The sequence below is a fragment of the Buteo buteo genome, chromosome Z, assembly GCF_964188355.1.
Source record: "Buteo buteo chromosome Z, bButBut1.hap1.1, whole genome shotgun sequence".
NCBI classification, from domain to species: domain Eukaryota; kingdom Metazoa; phylum Chordata; class Aves; order Accipitriformes; family Accipitridae; genus Buteo; species Buteo buteo.
Genome location: NC_134204.1, coordinates 62,801,358 through 62,823,574, shown reverse-complemented (window position 1 = coordinate 62,823,574; position 22,217 = coordinate 62,801,358). Strand labels below are relative to the sequence as shown.

Sequence of the window (22,217 nt, the reverse complement as noted above, 5' to 3'; positions counted from 1 at the left end):
TGTGAGGGAGAGGAAGGACAGTAAAGGGAGGTGTCTGGGTTTCCGTGGGCGAACGCTGGGATCCTGTGCGAGGACTCGGCATGGAAGTGGCTGGGAAACCTCAGGGGTCCTAAATCTGGCTCTGTAAATTCAAATGGTTTGAGATTTGTATGTAGGATTGTGGTCAAGGGGATGACTCTTTTGCGAACGCTCAACTTACCCTGCTAGGCTGTGAACACACGTAGGCATGCCTCTTGAATATTTTGTTACTCCTGGAAAAACAGTGGGTTGCGGGGGGGGGGGGGGGGGGGGGGGGAGGCGGAGGAGGCAAGTTGGTTATGCAAGTCAGATGGATTGGGTCTAGATTCCGAGGCTTTCTGCGTTACAGCCTGTAGTTTCCTGGCTCTCGGGAGTGGAGTCCTTAGTGCGGCACTTAGAGAAGTGAAGAGGAAGCATGCAGCCCTGCGTCGGTCACTAAGGCAGTGCCTGGGAAAGGCACTGTTCATGCACTGTGCGTTTTTGGAGGCACTGTCTCCTGTTGGTTTGTTTGTTTTTTTGTTTTGTTTTGTTTTTTAAACCCAGCTGTGGTAATCTAAAATGCTTTTCTGCTTTACGACAGCTGCTAAGGATCCTTTGAGGAATTCAGGTGACTGTCATACCCTTTTGAAAGGTTGAAGGTGTGTGTATAAACATCTTTAGCCTGATAAGTGAATTACTAGCCTGTTTCCCCTACCTGGGTTATTTAGTCACTGGTGTGTTGCATCTCTAAGACTGGTTTGCAGAACTGTGTCTTGTCAGCAGGTACTGGGCATGTTTTGAACAAGCCTACTAAACTGAGCTTCTGAAAGACGATAGAGCAATACCCACTTTTAAGGTTGGGTTAGCCTGAAAGAAGGACCTGAGAGAGTATTATGTGTTTCAGGAACTTGACTGCCTGAGAGGTTTCTTGTAAATTGGTCCCTGGATTCAGATGCCTAAACACTACCCATTTTAGGCATGTAGACAAATAAATGCATGGCTCCTTCTCTTATTTTGAGACATTTTGTATCTAGGTAGAAGTTAACCTCCCCTGTAAACCAAATGTGACATCCAAACTTTCAGTAAATGGTGAAAGCTTTCCCTATATTGATCCAGTAAATTTTTTCCAGGGCAGAATAATAACTGCATGATGAATCTTTTAATAACAGTTGAATACAGCATGAGGTACTCTGTGAGACAATTATTTGGAATAAAAAATGTAGTGAATCGCACACAGCTTTAAAGATTTTGCATGCTGAGAACACCAAGTTTAAAACATAAAACACTTTTCGTTTGGAGAGTTTAACTTTCTTGAGTGGACATCTGGTTTTGAACAATATGGGTGTTTTAGAGAACAAACTAAAATTAGGAATTAGGCAGTTATGTTTTATTTTTACCTTTTTTTGTCTCAACCACTTATATTACCATGTTTGAGAGCAGATTTCTCTGTCGCTGTGCTGTTTTACTAATCTAACTGTTGGATTCTGCTCTGCAAGTTAGGATGTGGCTGCTTATTGTCAGCTCCCTCTGGCAGTCTGCTAACCAGCCATGTTATAATCAGTGGAAGTTTAAGAATTGTCAGAGCTCACTTGAATAAAAATGACTTGCTGGTTGACTTAGTAAGGATATTAACTGGCTGACTAATTATCAGTCCCCTTTTTCTTACATTAGTTACAGAGACTTTTTTAGCAGAGATGATAGAGAGTTTTCACCTTTCTAAGGAATGCAGGAGTAGTATAGTTAACAACAAACTGATCATTTGAGCTTCTGTTGTTTAATGTGGGATGGGTAGGTTTGGAAAATACCTGAAAATACTTTCAAGGAAGATTCTATCTAATCAAACTACATAGAGCTTCACAAATAAGCGAGACAAAAAGCCTCTGATAGCTGCTATTTTTTTCTGCAAAGGTTTAACTGAGTTGTGTCCCCAGTCTGTATTGCCATATTGCAGCTAGTGATGGACATGTTTGGACTTGCAGTGTTCGTGAAACTGGGCTAGAGATTTCATGTGTGGAAAGAAGACATGACTAGATTAGATGTTTTAAGGGAGCTTTAGAGCCATAGATATAATGTGGTGAGATACAGCATGACATTTTTGTAACAAAATGTTTCTTAGAACTGGCTAAAGGTAACAAAAAGTGAAGTGGACAGCACATTATAATTTACTTAAATGTTGCAATTTTAAGCAATCAAACTGTAAATATTTGACTTTTAATTTTACGCACTGCAAGCATTGTCACTGTTGCTGTCAATTCACCTGGGAATGAAACAGTAATATTTTAGACTCTTGCGGCAGGGGTTTTATTGTGAGTGTAATTTTATTTCGTTTACTCCAACCTAATTTTTTTTCTATGTTGGGATGAAAAAGAAGGTGATTATTTTTCTTTTCCTGGAACTTGCATTTTTTCTGAGGCCCTGAATCTTCCACCATCATTATATTACTCATGTTTCTGTCTTTTTTTTTTTTTTTTTTTCTTCTGTGGGGAAAATTAGGCAGAAAGTATTTGGATTTTTTTCCACAGAAATTTGACTGAAGTGCAGAATGCTAGGAAGTGTTTTCAGAATTGCCATGCCGGTAATTGTAGACCAAATTCTTGTAGGAAGTTATGCATTTGGACCTCTTAAGGCTAGCTTCTACTCAAAGTTGTAGCTTGCAATAGGTAGCTTTTTTCTATTTCTGTCTCCATTATAAAGCTCTTGAGGGATCATGTGATTTCTGAGAGTGCAGCCCCAAGAAAAGTATTTTTTTCTTTTCCTTGCATTTTATTTTTCATGATTTATGTTAGGTAGGCAGCAACAGAGTTAGTTTCCTGTATGCCAGTCCTAGCAAAATGACAGCTTCAGCAGTGATGCTAGTTTCAAAAACAAAGAAAAAAAACCTGCTTGGACTCTGACGGTCAGTACATGTGTGCAGTTGTATCTTTTAGGCAGTCCAAATACTGTAACTACCAGTCTTACTAGTGGCTATTCTACTTGAAGTTGCATAAAATAACTGCTAATAAATGGTGTCTTTGCATATAGACATTTTCTTTTGAAGGACAGTGAAGAGATTGGTTTCACAGTCAGGAAAGAAGAAAGCTTTCTTATTGTTCTGGGTTTCAGAAAACTCTGTGTTACTGATTGCAAACTTTATCTTCCTGGACTTTAATGTGTTCTTTTCAGTTTGAGTTTCAAGAACAGAAAAGCTACTGTTAATTCCATATCTAGTAACGATTAAAAGTGACTTAGAGGGACATGGAGAAAGCCACTGAACATCTGAAATACTGAACTTCTAATTGCATTTGTACAAGCAACAGCCTTTGGACATGAACCCTGGTGTTAGATTATTAATAGCTGATGCTAATGCTGTATTATTAAAATCTCTCTTCATTACAATATTGGCAGGTTTGCCCCACTGTCTTTCAAGTTTCCTTGGTAAAAGCATTAAAATGCATTAATGTGGAATACTGCTGTAATAATAGGAGCCATATGTGGGCAATTCCCTTGTATGGCTATGCCTGAACATACTACCTAGTGTAAAGAATAAAGCCTTGTCCCTGGGATTTAGGACTCCTGTTTTAGAAGGTGTGATTTGATTAATTGTACTTTTCCCATCACAGAGATAAGCTAGCTAGGGCTGGCTGAATTGTGCTACATTACCTGAAGGCTTTTCCATTATAGTGCTTGCAAATGTGGTTTTTTGCAAGCTGACATATAGGCTGTATCAGAGCTGTGTGCAGATGTGTTCACGTTCAAAAAATAAGTCATGTGACATCTGGACTTGATTTTTAGTTTTTTTATTTACTACAAACATGTTACGATGGGGGCAAGATCAGTGTTTGTCAGTATTATTTGGTGTAGATGAAAATTCCATTATGTGCTTTCATAACACATAATCCCAGAGCACTTCAGGTTCTTAATAATCACATTGTTAATGAAGCTCAAGACTTTAGAGAAATGGGAAATTCCTTGCTAAAAAAATTATATCGAAGTGTTGGGGAAGAGGGAAATTATAAAGATGTATTGTTGTCTAACAAGTTCCTCTACCTTTTTGTTTCGTCCGTGTAGCAATGGGTCAAGAAGCTGGCAAACTGGCCTGGCCCAGACCAGCAGGAGGATATCGGACCATTACACGTAGAAGATACAGAAGAAGACATGCCTATGTCAGTTTTAGACCATCTTTGAATAGCCAAGACAGAGATGAACGTCAACACTATGAAGACCGCGAAGGATCAAATTTGGAGAATGTTCAGACAGAGAGTTCTTTATGTATGTGCATATCTTTGTGTATGTGTCATTTAATTGTGAACTGGGATGCTTGGGGGTGGAGGGGGAAGGCACATAGAGGAATGTGAAGGGAAGAGTAAAGTGTAGAAGTGCACGTGTAAAGTACATCTCATGGCTTTATAGAATGAAACTTAGCATGAAGGCACATTAGTCTGTCTTAGGCTGTTTAATTTTGCCTGAAGAAGAGCATTCCTGAATAAGTTAATGCATCCTAACCAACTAGATAATCATAACATTGTATAATTAAAATTATTTTGTCTTCAAATCAAATTACAAATCACATTGGGAAGAGAATACATATTCTAACCTTCTATTTGGAACTAAACTATGAAATATTTGAGCTGTCATGGTCCAGGTTGTCCTGTCTTTGTCAACTGTAGTGTAGTTACAGTGGGATTTAGTTTAAGCCTATAAAACAACTTTAAAGATTCTCTTTTTAGTTGTTTATACTAGTCAGACCACTTCCCTTTCTTGTTTAATGAATATTGAGTGTTAGTATTTACCAAAATGTCTTCTGTGACTTTAGCATCTGAATTTCTTAGAGAAATACAAAACGGCTTGTGGGATTAGAGACGTAGTCCCATGTCCTTGAGTGCATGAAGCTTTCTGCTAAAAGAATGTTTGATACAGCCTCAGGTCTTCTGAAGTGCCAGGTCCTGCACCTGGGTCACAACCACCCCATGCAGCGCTACAGGCTTGGGGAAGAGTGGCTGGGAAGCTGCCTGGCAGAAAAGGACCTGGGGGTGCTGGTTGACAGCTGGTTGAATATGAGCCAGCAGTGTGCCCAGGTGGCCAAGAAGGTCAACAGCATCCTGGCCTGCATCAGAAATAGTGTGGCCAGCAGTAGCGGGGAAGTGATTGTTCCCCTGTACTCAGCACTGGTGAGGCCACACCTTGAGTACCATGTTCAGTTTTGGGGTCTAGAGCACAAGTCTTAATAGGAGGGGCTGGGGGAACTGAGGTTGTTTAGCCTGGAGGAAAGGAGGCTGAGGGGAGACCTTATCGCTCTCTACAACTACCTGAAAGGAGGTTGTAGTGAGGTGGGTGTTGGTCTATTGTCTATTGGTTGTTACCTGGGAGAAGAGGAAAGGGTCTCAAGTTGCACCAGGGAAGGTTTAGACTGGATATTAGGAAAAAATTTTTTCACTGAAAGGGTTGTCAAGCATTATAACAGGCTGCCCAGGCAAGTGGTGGAGTCATCATCCCTGGAGGTATTTAAAAGACATGTAGACGTGGCACTTAGGGACATGGTTTAGTGCTGGACCTGGCAGTGTTAGGTTTATGATTGGACTAGGTGATCTTAAAGATCTTTTCCAACATAAATGATTCTATGGTTCTGTAAAGTAGCACTTTTTTCTCCTTCCTTTTTTAGACTATTTTGTAACTGCTTTCTCCTTCTAATTTTCTTTTTTTATAGTAGTATAGTGCTAACTTAACTTTGTCACATGCCTTTGTTCTTGGAGACTGTTATGTCATGTAGATCATCTTGGGGTGGTTTTAATTTTTTGTGATTTGAACATTTTTGCTGTTGTCTATGCTCCATACATTTTCTACACTTTCATCTAGTTAAAGGTTTATTTTCTGTAAGGCAGTGTTGACACTTGTCAATCTTCCTACTGTCTTTATATAATGCTACCACCTTTCTTGTTTCAGTTACTCAGAAATAAGCATGCTATTATTTTTAGGGGTCATAAGAAATATGCAGTTTAGAGTATGTTATCTCCTTGTCCTTAATACAATTGCTTTGTATATAAAGTCTAAGAGTGACTTATTTTCTATGTTAAGTCTAATAACAAATTGCCTTTCTTTTTATATTTGGTCTTTTTTTTTTTTATATATCGTGACTTTTCAAATTTATCTTTGAGAAATGTTTTGGATTCATTTATTTCCCTTACTTCAACTAGATTACATTTTTTCCCCAGTCCATACTCATTTTTTGATGGGTGGGTACTACCTAAAATATGCTGCATATTTCCTTGCTAATTGGCTTGACATCTTGTATACATCTAAGCAACTGTAGAAGATGGGTAGAGGGAGATATCCTTGGAAATATTAAACATCTGACTGGACTTGGTCCTTGGTAATCTATAGATGACTCTGCTTGAGCAAGAGGGGTGAACTGGATATCTCCAGAGGGGCCTGCCTACCAACCTCAGTTGTTAGAAATTTTGTGAAGGTGCTTAAATATTTGAATTAGCTAAATGTAATGTTACAGTATTGCTTCCTGCAAGCCAGACTCCTAGTGCTGAGAGGCACAGCTCTTATAAGAGTTCAGCACCACAAATTCACCAGCCTAGGCATGGATTAGCTATTTAGATGAGATTCTTCTTTTTTTTTTTTTTTTAACCCTGCAACACTCATTTTGCATGGTTTCCTACCTCTGCCTGTTTTTAAAAAAACACGCTAGGGAATCCCTTCAATTAACCATGCATGTCTCACTTTTTTTTGGTCTTGTAGGTAGGTTTCCAAATCTCTTGATATCAACTTAAAAATTTCAAGTACTTTCATCAATATATACAAGCCATTGTATGTTCAAAAATAGTTTGGACTATTGCCTTGGTTAGGAGTTTACAAATTACTTGAACTAAACATTAATTTTTGTAGTAGCAGCACTATACGTGTTTTTTACCTTCTTTAACTCTTGCTGCTGGGTTTGATATTTATTGTCCTTTTATGCAAGAGGTGTTCAAGTGTAATATAACCAAACTGAATTTGCAATGATGATAACTACTAACTGTAATTCCACATTCATCCCTGCTATTATTTTCTTCTTATGGGGAGTTGCACTTACAGCTGCATGTACAAAATGTGGTGCTATTAGTATGTAATTTATAGTAGCAATAAATGGCTTTATCTGAGTGTAGCAGGAGACGCAGTTTAGCCAGTTAATAAATGGATAGTCCAATTTTTAACTTATGGAAATAAATGTTGTAACTTTTTTAATCTTCTAGTGTTTTTTCAGATTTCCTATTCTCATCTTAAAATTCCTTTTTATATAAACAATGTAAAAAAGCTGCCTATGAACGTGTTCCCTTAATACTTGGGGGTTTTGTATCACAGGCTGAGCTGAAATTGTATTATTTACGTCTATTTCTATGTGGTTAGTTTATAGAAGTGAGAATGTAAATATATTAGTGAAGAATTACTATATTTCTGGTAAATGTTTCTCTTTATCAAATTGCACTGCAGTCCTAGTGAATTACCCTTTCTTTTTCATGAGCAGTGATTGTAGATGTGAATATTGCTATTGGTTTTGAATATTCCAATGCATTCTTTCTTACAGCTTTCTCTGAAGATTCCAACCTATTGGCTGAAGCTTCTTCTGGTTTATTAGATGAGCCTGTGTTAGAAAATACTGGAGCTAGAGAACCTGTTTGCCAAAGTGTACTAAGCCAAACTTCTGAAGCAGACACATCACCATTTTGTCTATTCTCTTACGGTCTGGAAGACAACCAAATCTCAGGAAACCTTATGAATACTTATGAAAATTCTGAGGCCCTTGAAGGATATGCATCTGGAGGGAGTAATGATTTGAATGGTCAGAATGGAATTGCTTTTGTAAACATTGACTCTTATGAGCCAGATAGCAGTGATGGAGAGGAAAATGATGCTCAAGAAACATTTTCTTTGGCAAGAGAAGTTGGTTTATTTCAGGAAGCACTAGGTAACTTGCTTTCTGAGTTAGAAGGCGGCATAGAGTCTTTTACTGAGTTACAGTCCCAATTGCCCACTCTCAACCACAGTGTTTCTAGAGAATGTTGTGAAGAAGCAGGACCAATGCCTTTAATGAGATATTTTAGCATAGATTCAGACTTGGCATGTCCAAACAACATCACAATTAAACCTTCTGCTGAAAATCAAGCTATACCAAAAAGTAGCCTGAGTGGTGCCAGTTATGAAGCACAGCAGATAAAAACAGTGGATGTTGGAATCGGAACCCCTACAGAAATTACTAATGAATTAAATGTCAATGATGGAAACACTGCCCAAGGAAATTCACCTGAGCTAGTAGTGAGACCTAAAGTAAGAAAACAAAATACTGCAAACAAGTCAGAGAGAGAGAAGCTTCTCCCTAATGATGATGAAGAAGAGGGTGGTTCCTGGAGGAAAACTGGAATCACTGAAGTCCAGCAAGGCTGTGCCGAGTATGCCTTGAGAAACAGCAAAGAGAGGAGATCTATGTTCTTTGACTCAAGAGACTATGAAGGTGATCGAAAGAACACAAAAATAGACCAAAGGAAAAATGCAGCAGCTCAAGAACAAAAAAATAGCTCTTTTTGGGATGAGTTTGAAGACTGCAGCAGATACTTCTCAATGACCCTTAGAGATGAAGACAGGTAAAATTTCATTTTTGTATCTGTCTTAGTGTAAATAATGTAAAAATCTGAATAATTTATTAGCAAATGGGACATAACTCAAGCAATTTCAGAATATGATCAGGTAACAAGATGCCAACTTTTCCTTTCAGTTTTCTTTCACCCTTCAAGTCCATTTAAAGAAATGGTGATGTACATTCTTCTGGTAATGTAAAAAGCCTTTCCTTATGTTTAGCATCAAAGCATCTTACCATTAAGGAAGATTACTTGTTTATTTGATTTTTAGTGAGCGGATGGAGGGTAGAGAGGGAAAACGTTGTTCAGCATGGTTTTTGGATTATGGGTCTTTGAAAGTTCCCTTCAAGACTTGGTATTTTCAGAATTTGTTCTTTTTGCCATCAAATCTCAATATTCTATGTGACAGCCCATGTATGTTCTTGTCTCCAGCCTTTTGAAAGAAACTATTCTTCCTTGTCATATCTGAAGAATAACTTGATGGGATCGCTTATAAACCTGTTTTTTAATGTGAGTTCTTCAGACTCGTAGGTGTTTCTGAACAGTTTCAGATTTACAAATAGCTCCAACCTGGACACCAGGAGAAATATTCAGGCTCTTTCTGGTTTGGGCTCTCTACCCAGAAGACAGATTAATTTGGATAAACCTTATGTTGATTAACTTTTACTCATATAATGCTGTTTAAGAACTTTTCACTGTGAACTGGAATTATGTAACTGAACTATTTGAGGGTAAAAAAAAAAATTCTAACCACCTGTTCATTTATGGCAAATGCAGTAGTGTTTGTGATAGCTTTTGTTTGGGTTTTTTGTTGTTTTTTTCCTATTTTTCTTCTAGTTTGCTTTCATCTTGTTGATTCTGTTCCCACTGCATTCTTTATAAGACATGTCTTCTGGATGTTGATGTGGCTTTTTTCTGTGTGTTCTTGCCATTAGGCTTCATAAGCTAACCTGATTAGTGGTTTATGTTTCCACTGTTTTTGTGGAGAGAACAGCACGAAGATTAATCTGCATAAAATCTTGTCTTTAAAATATTGCAGAGTCCCAATTATGAGAACAAAATCCTTAAGGCATTGTAAAATGGAGTGGTAGAATTAATTTTGTTTTTTCTTATAAAAGATATAGGTGGACTTACAAATGAATCCTTTCCTTCCTTGTAAGGTTTGCTTTTCAAAAATTTTTGTTACTGCATAATCTTCTATTTTCCACTTCTCAAATGCCACTACTGGAAGTTTAAAATGCAATGGAGGAAATGGACTGTGTTTTACAGTTACAGCATTGGCTTCCATGATGTGAAGTGATGGATTGTTGTAGCATGACAAAGAAATACAGATTGCTTATCTGAAAGTGACTATGTTCGTAATGATGGCACTAACTGAACCACTAAACAGGAAGTATATGTGTTTTTTAAAAAAAAAAATGATTCGTGTTCTAAATGCTCAAAAGACTTATCCTTATGAAGTAAATTGTCAATGATTACTCTGTACAAAGTAATATGTTTTTCCACTCTTGAAAGGCAATTTTATGTTTAAAGGGTTAAACCATATTCCATGTTAAAATATATGTATATAGCTGCATAAAAAGCAGAATTGACATATGTGTCAAACTGCATCCTACAACTCAAGTTTCACTTATTTCCAGCCCAGGGAGAGATTCACCTTGCTGATTGCTACAGCCTGGGCCTTCACCTCGCATTTTTCCTTCCTTGAAGTGCCCAGCTTTTATGGTGTTAGCATGTAGAAGCTATGTGGGAAGGAGAAAGTCTTGCATATTTGTTAGAACAGCATATGCTTTAACATGGTAGGCCCTCGGAGGGCAGGCCTGGTGCGATAAGGATCATATCCATTAGCTCCCTCTGTTTAGTTTTGGATCATATGGCAAGTACAGGCCAGTTCAGCCAGGGGAAAGACTATTCTCAGAAAATCCATGTGCCAATAAGTTAAGTTAATATGTTATGCTTTTGGTAAGTGACAAGTCTATAACTCTCTAACCATAAAGTGATGTTCTGCACGTCTAGAATTGGGCACAGTTAAATCCTAAGTTTGGAAATTTACACATCCAATGTTCTTCCTTTGTGTTCAGTATTAATGACTTTAGATGTATCCTCTTTTCTGGTTTGAATTAGTGTTTGTGTATAAACTTTAAAGAGAACAAATTTGACTAACAACATACGAATGTTATTATAAACTGTGTTGGAAATAATTCCTGGATTGTAAAATTGAGAAAAATAAAATAAGATATTTGAATATTTGGGCTATTCCTATAGTATGCTTAGATAACCTTAAAAAAACCCAAACAAACAAAAAAAACCCCAAACCAAAAAAAACCCCAATCAAAAAAAAGGCTCTAAAATGTTAGCATTCAGCTTTAATTGGTGCAATATAAGATACATCACACTACATATCAGAATTTCTTAACAGGTATGATTTCTACTGTAAAGTAATCCTTTAAAATAGCCCAAAGTTAATTAATATTCTCATTTCCAGAAAAATATAGTCCTGCTTCAAATGAAAATGCTTCCATATAATCTGTCATCTTTATTCTTGTAAAACTTGAAGTGTATAATGTGCAGTTTTTCAAAAGTACTTGTAATTCATTAAATAGCAAGTTTTATTGGCATGTACTTGTAATATTAGATAGAAGGAGCATTTCTTTCAAGTGAGTTTGTAGGTGGAGAGATAACATTGATACTGCTTTTAGCAGAGTGACCACTGAGCTGCAGGTGTTGTGGATTGCTGTGTAAGATGTGGTCTAAGCCTGTTTGCTGTTCATATATTATTAGTTTTTTATAACTTTTTGAAGTGACATAGCTAGTTGACTATACTTTGAATTCTGGTAGGTATCAACTGTCACTGTTAGTATTGATTAAACCTAAGTGTCATTACAAAAGGTAGCAGTAGGTAAGTTCATCCTTCTTGAGACTCTAACATCACTATTTTAAGCTGCCTACAACTTGTTTACTTCCTTTTCCTATGTGGTGGCTGAGCAAATTCTCTTTGAAAAAATCGCTGCCATTCATCTGTTTGGGCTAGTGAATTATATAATTTGCAGCAAGTCATCCATTGTACCTTTGTATGATTAAAAAGAAAGGACCATTGTATATTGCTTAAAGGTTGAGAGCTTGTACTTTAAGTTTTGTTTGGCTGAGAGGTAAGACCGACTGCTTACTCTTTGTTAAGCAGGCATTGGTGTTCTCAGTGTCACTGCTGCTGTTTTCTCTTTGTGTGCCTGGAGAAGGATGAGTATAGTGGGTCTGGGTTTATATTCCTGAGTTGTTTCATGTACTCTGCAATTGTAGGGAGTGAAGAACAAAACCGTTTTGCAAAGTAGGATGGGCAGAATTCTTTTTTTGGAACTGATCTTTTTTAATCAGCTCTTTAATGTATACTTGCCTTGTTATACATCTATAAATAATACAAAATTAATTTCTCCTAGAAAAAAATAGTCTATAGTGAGAGCAGTGTTCATAGAAAAGTAGGAAATCACAGAATGTTTATGTTTGTTTTCTTTCCCCTAAAGCAGTGTTGAAATTAACACCTCGTTGCCTTCTTTAAATTGCAGCTCTGATTGCAGTGATGGAGAATGGTCTCCAGTTGTGCCTACCTATTTGACTGCTACAGAAAAAGAAGAGTCCTCAAGTGATGAGAGCTGGGAGTCTGCACCAGGCAAGGAGGAACATGGGCCCGAAGTGCAGAGCAACAGCAGTGGTGTAGAAGAGAAGACAGACTTCTGTTTCCAAGGAGGGTATGTTTTTATTTTACTAGCTAACTTCCTTTAAGTTCTGGCATCAGCGCATGACACTACACAGAATAACATCAATTCTAAAAGTAGTTATTATACTAGCAATAATAATTTGCCTACATCAAAATAATCTGAGGAGTTGTATGTATTTCAAATCGGGGAAAAAATGGTATGTCATGCAAACAGTTATATTTTATGAAAGAAATAATGAGAGGGCATTGACATGCAGTGTCAATAGGGATAATAGGCTCAATATACCAACTTTTAAAAGCCAGATTAGGCAAGTTAATTGTAAAGATGTATATGTTACATACACATCTTCTGATACTGCTTAGTTCCTGCACAGCAGTTGTTTACCTCTTTGTTTTACTTCTTGTATTCCACTGCTGCTCTTCATTTCTGCAGCCCTATCAGTGATTAAAGTAAACTTGAACTACTTGCTTGCCGAGAACTTCCTTATTTTTTCTGGTCATTCAGTACTTTAATTTATAAAATGTATTTACCTTTGTTGCAAGGCAAAATTTATAGCTATAAATGGCCAAGGACAGGTTGTTGTTTTTTTTTTTATCCTAAGCATGTAATATTGACCTTATATTCTTAGTTTGGGTCTTTATAAAGCAACAAGCCATGCCTAAGTGTTCTTTCAGCTTCTTCCGCTCTTAGGTAGACAGTACCTGTTACGAAGCAGTTACTGCTTTTTTAGTATCCCTGCCTCTTGAGGTTTGGAGAATTAGTGTGGCTTTATGAAAATATTACAAAAACTCATCTGTTTCGGAAGAACAGTGGAGCTGTGTACTCTTTAGCTTTCTTTGAAGTGAACAGTCTGCAAATGTACCCATTTCTAACACGATTCTTTCTTATGTTCCCTTTGATAAATAAAGTGGGACTTGCAGCCCTGTGGCTCTAAACATCCAGGTGACTTGTGTTTTTCTAAAAAATCCAGGAATGAGAGGAGTCTATCTCCTTATGCAAATAGCTTCTTTTGCAAACAGTATCTCTTTGCATTCAGGCCAAGCTTCCCCATGAAGGCTGTTCTAGGGTGTCAAGAAAGCCTTTCTTTTTAGTAGCTTTAGGAACTTGTAGATGAATAAGAAAATCTTTAGTACCAAATTTACTAGCTCTGGCGGGGATACTACCTGTACTAGGGAATATGCAAAGCAAGCTACTTACTGTACTGCTGGCCTTGAGCATTAGGCAAATAATTTTGCCATAGAATCATTCCTAGATTCTGAGGCTGGACCTGATACCACTGGATGTTTCTTGGTTTTTACAGCAAATGATAAATTCCTAATCTGGGACTCTGCAGTCTGGGAAACATGCATCTTTAGCCTTTGTAATATGTGTAGCTTTTGTTGCTTACATGTGTTTGTAAATTCTCCTAGCTTTTTAGTTTTAGCTTTTCATTTATTTATTTGAAGGGAACAGATATTATTGGAGGAAGAAGAGATTCCTTGGTTACAGTACCGGGAAGAAGTAGAAAGTAGCAGTGATGAGGAAAATTATCCATTTAGTGATTTTTTGCATCCTGTATTCTTCCTGTTGGATGGAAATAACAACTTTGAGGATGACTCCAGTGTGAGTGAAGACTTGGATGTGGAGTGGAGGTATGCCTTTGATAGCTTTCTGCTTTAATTTCAGAGGTTTTGTAGCTACTGTTTTGCTTTTTATGTAAGATGTCAAAAATATTCATGGCTATCGGCATGCACTTGCTTCAAAGGCTGATAATCTGAGTTTTAAGACTTAAGATACTTCAAGTACTATGTGTCTTCTAGTGAGAGAAAAAGGATGAAGATTTGCTAAATCAGGCTGTGATCTGAGAAAATTCTGGAATGCTAAATATTCAAGGGATGGGTGTACTTTTTCAATTAATTTTCAAGATGGTAAGTGTAGTGGAAGTATAACAAAAGTAAAGCAATGTGAATGTAATCAGCATTCAAGTCAGTGTTATTTTGTAGTTGGTCTTTTCCTCTTTCGCAGCTGGTGTAAGTTAGATGTTATAAGCCTATTTTATTTCTCTTTGAAATGCCATGTGCTGACCTAATAGTATCATAATTTTGAATGCTTCACTCAATTTTCTGTCATTAGATTACTGAAGAATATTGCAATATATTTATTACAAAACTTCTGCAAGTACCAGGAAGAACAGCCTAATCCTAGAATAGTGTAATGCATTTGTTTTAACTTGAGAGTGAGGTAGACAGAATGCCTTCCAGTGAGGGACTTAACACTTGCTCTCTTCTGCTTATTAAAAATATTACAAGCTACAGCGTAGACATACCAAAAACACCGGTATTTTCTCCTTGCGAAGTTACATTGCGAAAAAGCAAAACATGGACTAATGCATGACAGTCCAAGCTAGAAGTAAGGCATGTGTTCTTACAGTGCCAGGCAGCAAGCTAGCAAAGGAATTGTAGGACATGGACAAAAACTGTTTCAGTGTTGGAGGTTAGCCTTGGTAAGCTTCCTAATTACTCAAAATAGAAAGGAAGATGCTTCTCTAATAGTCTGTTAAGTTTTGTTGTTGAGCTTACGCAGATCTGTAAATGATTATGCTTGTGTCTGCTTTAAGATTTGGTCTCGGAATGTTGAAAACAGAACTGGAAGCAGCTGCCAAGCTATGCATTGACACACGATGTAATAAAAATCTGAATGCAAGTTGTAAAGTGAGCTTAATAGCATACATATGAAATTTATTAGCTGAACTGTATGCCCTTTTACTCTGGTGTAGTCAATGGTAAAAGCTCCTATCATGTTCTTCTGAAGTCTATATTGTCTTGAGTTTACCACTGTACTGGGAGCAGGTGCTGGCAGTGGGGTCTGCTGGGCAGCCTCTGTGAGGAGAGGCCGAGGCTGCCTTGTGTGGGACACCAGCAAGTTCCAATGGACCCACTGCAGGGTGGTGCCTCTGGGAGAATATTTAAGGGTAAAAAATGCAGCACAGCAGAGTGTGAGAGAGAGGAGCAAGGACAATGTGAGAGAAACAACCCTGCAGACACCAAAGTCAGAGAAGAAGGGGGAGGAGGTGCTCCAGATGCTGGAGGAGATATTCCCCTGCAGCCCCTGGAGAAGACAACAGTGAAGCAGGTAGGTGATTGCTGAAGGAACTGTGCCTGTGGAGAGCCCATGCTGGAGCAGTTAGTGAAGGACTGCAGCTTGTGGGAAAGACCCACACAGGAGCAGGTGTATCCTGAAGGACTGCAGCCTGTGGGAGAGACCCCAGACTGGAGCAGGGGACCAGTGTGAGTAGGAAGGAGTGGCAGAGAACAACTGCCCTGGACTGACCACCACCTTCATTCCCTGTCCCTCTGCCCTGCCCTGTAGGGGGACATAGAGGAGTCGGGAATGAAGTTGAGCTTGGGAAGAAAGGGAGGGCTAAGGGGAAGGTGTTTTAGTTTTTGTATTTGTATCTCACCATCCAAATCCGTTTTTATTGGCAATAAATTCAACCGGTTCAATCTTTTAGTTGAATTAAGGTTCCCCGTTAAGTTGAGTCTGTTTTGCCTGTGATGGTGATAGGTGGGTGATCTCCCTTTCTTTATCTCAACCCATGAACTTTTAGTCTTACTTACATGCCTGTCCAGTTGAGGTGGGGAAGTGAGAGAGCACCTGAGTGGGTGCCTGGCAGCCAGCCAAGGTCAACCCAACACAACCACCTCATGAGAGTGTATGCACACAGGTGTTAACAGGTGATGTACAGTAATTTGATGTAGCCAGCCCTCATGTTGTTACTGTTTACTTTGAAATTAAGACTGTGTTTCCTAACTCATGTTTTTCAGACTACTTGATGAGTTTGGTGATGGCCTAGGACTTGCTCAAGCCATTCCTTACATGAATCCTCAGTTTCTCACAATTATGGCCCTAGAGGGACGCTTACAACAAGCTATGGAGGTAATAAAATATTCTTGGTGGTATTATATCAGTGATGTTGTGACATAAGTTTTTATTATTTAATCCTTTTTCAGCATAATCTGAAAATCAGGAGGATCAGGGAGAAATTACTTTCCTGTTTTAGCTTGACCTTTCAGGTCTGCAAGCATGAAAATGAATGTTGGAATTTCTTTTAGATGATGTAGTGCAAAAAGTTGTTGTTCAGTGCTATTCCTTTTAGAATATGGATTTATTTCCTCTAAAAGGAAAAAAAAGATACTGTTCAGTGCTATTCCTTTTAGAATATGGATTTATTTCCTCCAAAAGGAAAAAAAGATACTGATTTCTACCAGTATAAACATATGCCATTTAAATTATTCTAAAGAGTGTTGCCAAATTCGCTACGTAAAGGAATGTTCATACCTGGATCTGTGCCTATGAATTGTCCTAGGTTTTGGGTTTTTTTTTTGCAAGAGTACAATTGGGTGTCTCATATTTTTATTCCTCAGTAGAAGACTTCTCTGTGTCTGACTGTCTTGAGTCCACGCATTTGAAATTAAAACCCAAACCAAACCACCCCAAAGCAAAAAAGCCTTTTATCTTTACCGTGTTCTAATCTCATTTCATCTGTCTAACTTTGGTTAAACCAGACCATTTGTTATCAAGAACCAGCATGGTTATTATCTTTGTCTTTTATGTGTTACATGACATCTGTCACTGTCAAAGTGAATATGGAGCTAGTTGAAATTCAGTTTGATGCAATGTGACAATTCTTGCACTGCCAGAGATCTGCCCTGCAGGGTATTTGTCAAAATAAGAGTTAAATGATGTGTAGCCATATAATACGGTGTTACAACAATTAAATTGAATGTTTTCTGTGTGATGTAAGTTGAGGGGCAGCAATGGGCAGTTTGACTACTAGCCTTTAGTGTGCCCTGTTCACCCCTTTTAACTGTATGTCATAGTGTGCTTGCAGGCAGTATACCAAGGACACTTTAAAATGCTTTCTAAAGCTGACAGTCAGTGGAAAAATCATAGATTTTTTTTTTCCCATGGATATGTGCAAAATCAATGATTTTGTGAATAAACTTCATTGGGATTTTCCAAGGGGGTGGAAGGGTTGTTCCCTGAAGTTGGCAATCATTCAATTTCCAGGTATATGGTGTATGAGAGGTCAGTATTATTCATTATCAAGTACCATAGGGTCTTCTCCAGCTGTGTGGGATCTTGTTAGCACTACTCATCTGGAGACACTTCAGAACTGCTTATTAATGTGCAGGAGGTCTCTTTATTGTTACTATAAAAGCAGTATTTTGAAGTTGTATAGGGAAGATTCCTTGTCTCCTGTCATAGCTGCTGGTTCTCACTACGTCAAAAAGAACAGAACTACAGAAGTACTTGACCTCCTCCTTTGCACCAAAGCAAGAGGATCTGTGTAGAGAGGGGAAACTGATTCCATCTTTCTTTTTTTTTCAATCTATATGTTAACACCTAAAGAGGAGACTGAGGTTATTATGGCTCTGAGTTTTTCTTTGTCATTACTGTGTAACAACATTTCCCTAGTTACTCTTGTCAGGCTGACCTGTAAGAACAATTCTAGGTTGCTATGTGCATGGCTGGCTGAGAAGATGCTGTAATTATGTTAGTGTCACTAGGAATGGAGTGTCATTGAATACACTTGGCAAGCAGGTAGATGACTACAAAGGTAGTTATTCTCTGGTACCTGTGGTTCAGGTCTCTGTGGATGTTGGACAAGAAGGAAAGCCAATTGTCCTAAATGGTATTTGTGCTTGAAATTAGCACTTAGGTGTCTGAAACTTTATGGTGGGGATAGAAGTCTGGCATAAATGGAATTAGCAGAAAATGGTAACTGAGTATCAGAGGAACTGCTGTATTAACTGTGACTAAATGGACAACACAGGTTTTGAGTAAGAACTCTGAATATTTCCTCCAAATATCAAGCAGAATATACAGAGCACCTCTCTTTCCAGTATGAAAATGGTTACTAGAATTGTTCAGAAAATAAGAGCAAGGGTTACCCAAAACTGTTCAATATTTCTCTTAGGCAATATTGCAAGTATTTCTGGAAGTTGAGAGAAAGTGAGCAAAAAAAGGCTCTGTCATGTCTATCTACCCAGAATTAATTTTAATTGTCTGCTGAGATACTATGTTTTAATGACTACAGCAAGCTGTTGACAGGATCAGGATATCATGTTTTCTGTTTTCTAAAAAACAGGACTTGCAAATGGCTAGTCCAGTATGTTCTCTTAATAAAATATGATGTGACCCTGTCCCTGACTGGATTAACGTAAACTGGAAAATTGTATTCCTGGAAGGATGTTCAGAACAGCCTTTAAACATAACTTTCCTGGTTGTCAGACAGTTGTAGATGAAGATGTAGAAGTGTGTTCCACAAATTTAAAAATGTAAAATCTTTCATTGAAATAGTAAATTCTCGTAGTGTTACAAAGTCTTTTCCTTATCTTTGGTACTGTTGTCACAGTGCTTGCTCAGATATCCAAAATATGGTGTACAGCATTTTCAGGAGGAAAAGATTCTTTAATAAAAAAATGGTTTCTTTTGTGATGTGAAGCCCAAACCGAACTAACTTTTTAAGTTTGGGTAAAGGACATAGCAGAAAGCAGACATTTTCAGCAAGAAAACGCAGTTTCTGATTTTTCCGTTTATAGGGTATATAGAAAATGTTTGTAATATGACAATTTTTGTTCCATAGTTTGTTGCAACTGTATATATGTATCAAGGAAGGAGTTAGAGATCACTGTGAGGGTTATCTCAGTAACTAACGTTAAGGTGATCAGGCTTGAGAACTCTTTGAGGGAAATGAGAATTGAAGCTAGTTGTCTTTCTTCCTCATGACTGGAATTTTATGCTCCTCATCCCTCTCCACAAGAGTAAAGGGAGTTATTTCATCTGTTCCTGGCATAGTTCATCTTATAGTTGTGTCCCCTCCCAAATTCTTGTGCCACCCCAGCCTGCTCGCTGGTAGGGTGGGGGGAGAAGCAGAAAAGGCCTGGACTCTGTGTGAGCACTGCTCAGCAGTAATGACAACAGCCCTGAAGACTTAACTTCCATTTAAGTAATACTATTAGAATTAGATTCCTTTTCTTGCTTATTTTTTTTTTATATGGAGTATTACATTTGTGAGTAAGCAGACCCAAGTTCTCTTACCCTTTTCAGATTGTTCTGACTTACTTGGAGACTCTTGGATTTGATGTTGAACAGGCTCATCCACCAGCTACTAAAGAAACCATAGATTGTCTGCCACAGATTACTGTCACAGATGACCAAGATGGTATGGAAAAATAATTAAGAATTAATTTCCACAAAGTTTATAAGAACAAATTTAGCTTTCTGTAATACCATAGATGCAGTTTATATTTATATATATATATAAACATACTTATTGTGCAGCTGGCAATGATGTTCTAAGAGCTTTTGAATCTTAAATCAGACTGAATATAACTTTGGTCAGTTTGGAAAACTAAACCTTACTGGAGTAAGGGTGATTGTATTTTGTAATCAGTGATACTGTTGATAATATGTGTGTTTTAATTTTGGCTCCTCTTGGATGTAAAACAAGATAATAATGCTTTTTCTTCATTGTGAGTGTAGGTCAAGAGCAGCGTTGTACTATCTGTTGCAGTGAATATGTGAAAGATGAAATCATAACAGAGCTGCCCTGTCATCATTTGTTTCACAAAACTTGTATAACTCTTTGGTTACAGAAAGTAAGTACTACAGGATTGGTGGGGGTTCGGGGGGGGGGGAGGTGTGGTTGAGTCTTTGCATTCTTCTGGGAAGAACAGTTTGTAACTTTTTGAAAATGTGGGATGAAATACCAAGAAATAACTGGCTGTTAATTTTATGCATTATGGAACAAAATTCTACTGCAAGTGAGGAAAGTAATTTATATCTATACTCACCTGAAGGGCAATTTCTTGAATAGAGGGAGTATTTTTGTGAGGAACAACGTGGTCTGCTTTCGGTAAGAATGAAAGAGATGAATGAGTTGTAACTTGTTTTGGTATGAGAAAAGCTTTCTTTACTGTACTCACACCCTGGAGTAAAGATGGCTTGATTCTTCTCTGAGAATAGACAAGGATCTGATCTGTCTTGCCAGAATGTGAGTCCTATTTACAGTAACAGCTGAGGTTGGTGGGAGAAACACTGGAATGCTTGTAGATTAATTTAAAAAAAAATGCCTTTGGTAAATCTATATGGTATTAGATTTCATTTTCATAATCTGTAACCAGTTTTCTTCCTAATGTCTTAAAAAGTCTTGCATCATATTGAGGCTAGATGAAGAGAACTGTAATTAATGATTTGGTATTCTTTTTTCCTTGTACTTTCACTGTCTTTTACCTACCGTATAAGCCTAGACTTGCTGATTCTCAGCAAGCCTACAGTGTAACACATCATTTCCTAAGAGGTACTTGATTCAGACTAGGGAGATCAGATCAGAACACCTCTAGTATGCATTCTTAATGGGTTTATAACTTTTTTTTACTTTGATAGTATTGATTACCATGTTGATACTGCTTGTGTAATATGTCTTGTCTTTTTCTACTGTCATAGTAAACTGCTCTTGCTGAAAACTGGGACAAAATACTTCCTGTTAGATTTGGGCAGTACCTAGTTTATTTTTAATCCTTGCCTCAGAAAAAAATTACCACCTCTAAAATCAATTCTTTGAAGAAGATTTTACAGATAGCCTGATGTATCTGCTCTTTAACTGGTTTAAAAGCAAAACAAAGCTTTCTTCTGAGATTGGTAGCTGTCTCTTAGCTCCCAGTAGCTATCCAGTCAAATTTGACTTTGAGACAGTGCTGTTGTAAAGACATTAAATACTTCATGAATAATAACCTTTACCTTTTAATAGAATTGGATGCAAACTGTGCAAATGACCTGCTTTTTTTTCTCTTTCTTTTGTAGTCGGGAACATGCCCAATTTGTCGTCATGTGCTTGCACCCGTGCATACTTAAGCAGCTGCTACCACTGTTTCCTTTCCATCTGATCATGATTGAGCATCTTCTGTTCACAGTGCTGCTGGAGCTTTAAACTAGGGTCTGAAATAAAATCTTTGCTACCAAAATAAAAATTTAACCTTTGCCTCTAATTACAGTGTGAAAACAATTAGGTATAAAATACTATATGAAAAATACTATCTATATTATATATTTCTGTTTAGAAAGAGGGTGCAAGAGTTTCTAAACTCTTCAGGTTTATAATAATAGCTTAAATTTTCAAACTGTAAGTTAGAAGAATTAGGTATAAAATACTATATGTAAAATACTATCTATATTATATATTTCTCTTTAGAAAAGAGGGTGCAAGACTTTCTAAACTCCTTAGGTTTATAATAATAGCTCAAATTTTCAAACTAAGTTAGAAGAATGTGTAGCCTTTTTCCGTAGCAGAATGTTGCTGGTAACTGTAATGTCTTAATCTTGTATTATGATACATTTTTCCAAAGAGAGAATTCATGTGGCACTTTGATCAAGTTTTTGTAGCTGCGGTGCAGTTGCAGCTTATTAAAGTTATGCTTATAATCTGTTCTAGGTACTATAATTGAACTATCTGGTTTTGTTAAAGTTAGTGCTACTAAGTGACTTAGTAATTGATCTCTCATATTTGCATCTGATGTGAAGATGTTCTGTGATGCCAGCAGTGGTAAAATTTGATTTCACTGGAAATAAATTGTATAATGGAACAATATTTCTTACCAGCTTATTCCATAATAAATTTCTTTCCTAATGTCAGCAGTTCTATTAAATTGTTGCTGTCGTGTCTCTTTTTTGTAAATGCTAGCACCGTTTTTAAGCCTGCGTCCTGAATAAGTATATGAACTATGGAACTTCAACATTTGAAGTCCTAAGTTTCTAAGAATTTGCATCTCTAAGAGCTGGGCAGCTGGTTTCTTCAATTTGTGTTTAAATTCCATTCTACTAATTAGGTCTCCTGCATGTGTGCATACTCTCTCTATCTTTAAGATAT

The 22,217-nt window shown here is 37.5% G+C and overlaps 1 protein-coding gene across 1 annotated transcript; it reads left to right on the top strand.

Moving 5' to 3' along the window:
- Window positions 1-326: 326 nt before the first annotated feature.
- Window positions 327-21,990, top strand: PJA2 (praja ring finger ubiquitin ligase 2). Its single transcript, XM_075020486.1, has 9 exons — window positions 327-625; window positions 4,045-4,245; window positions 7,547-8,600; window positions 12,155-12,337; window positions 13,753-13,938; window positions 16,111-16,222; window positions 19,400-19,514; window positions 19,835-19,950; window positions 21,155-21,990. Exons 1-9 carry the CDS (start codon window positions 577-579, stop codon window positions 21,203-21,205), a joined length of 2,067 nt encoding a protein of 688 aa, XP_074876587.1. The 5' UTR covers window positions 327-576; the 3' UTR covers window positions 21,206-21,990.
- The last annotated feature ends 227 nt before the right edge of the window (window positions 21,991-22,217 follow it).

Bases quoted from the DNA above. Each gene is read 5' to 3' on its own strand.
- PJA2 (XM_075020486.1), top strand. From the start codon at position 577: ATGCTTTTCTGCTTTACGACAGCTGCTAAGGATCCTTTGAGGAATTCA. The intron at 4,246-7,546 runs GTATGTGCATAT...TCTTTCTTACAG, and splicing joins TCAGACAGAGAGTTCTTTAT to CTTTCTCTGAAGATTCCAAC. The intron at 16,223-19,399 runs GTAATAAAATAT...TACCCTTTTCAG, and splicing joins GCTTACAACAAGCTATGGAG to ATTGTTCTGACTTACTTGGA.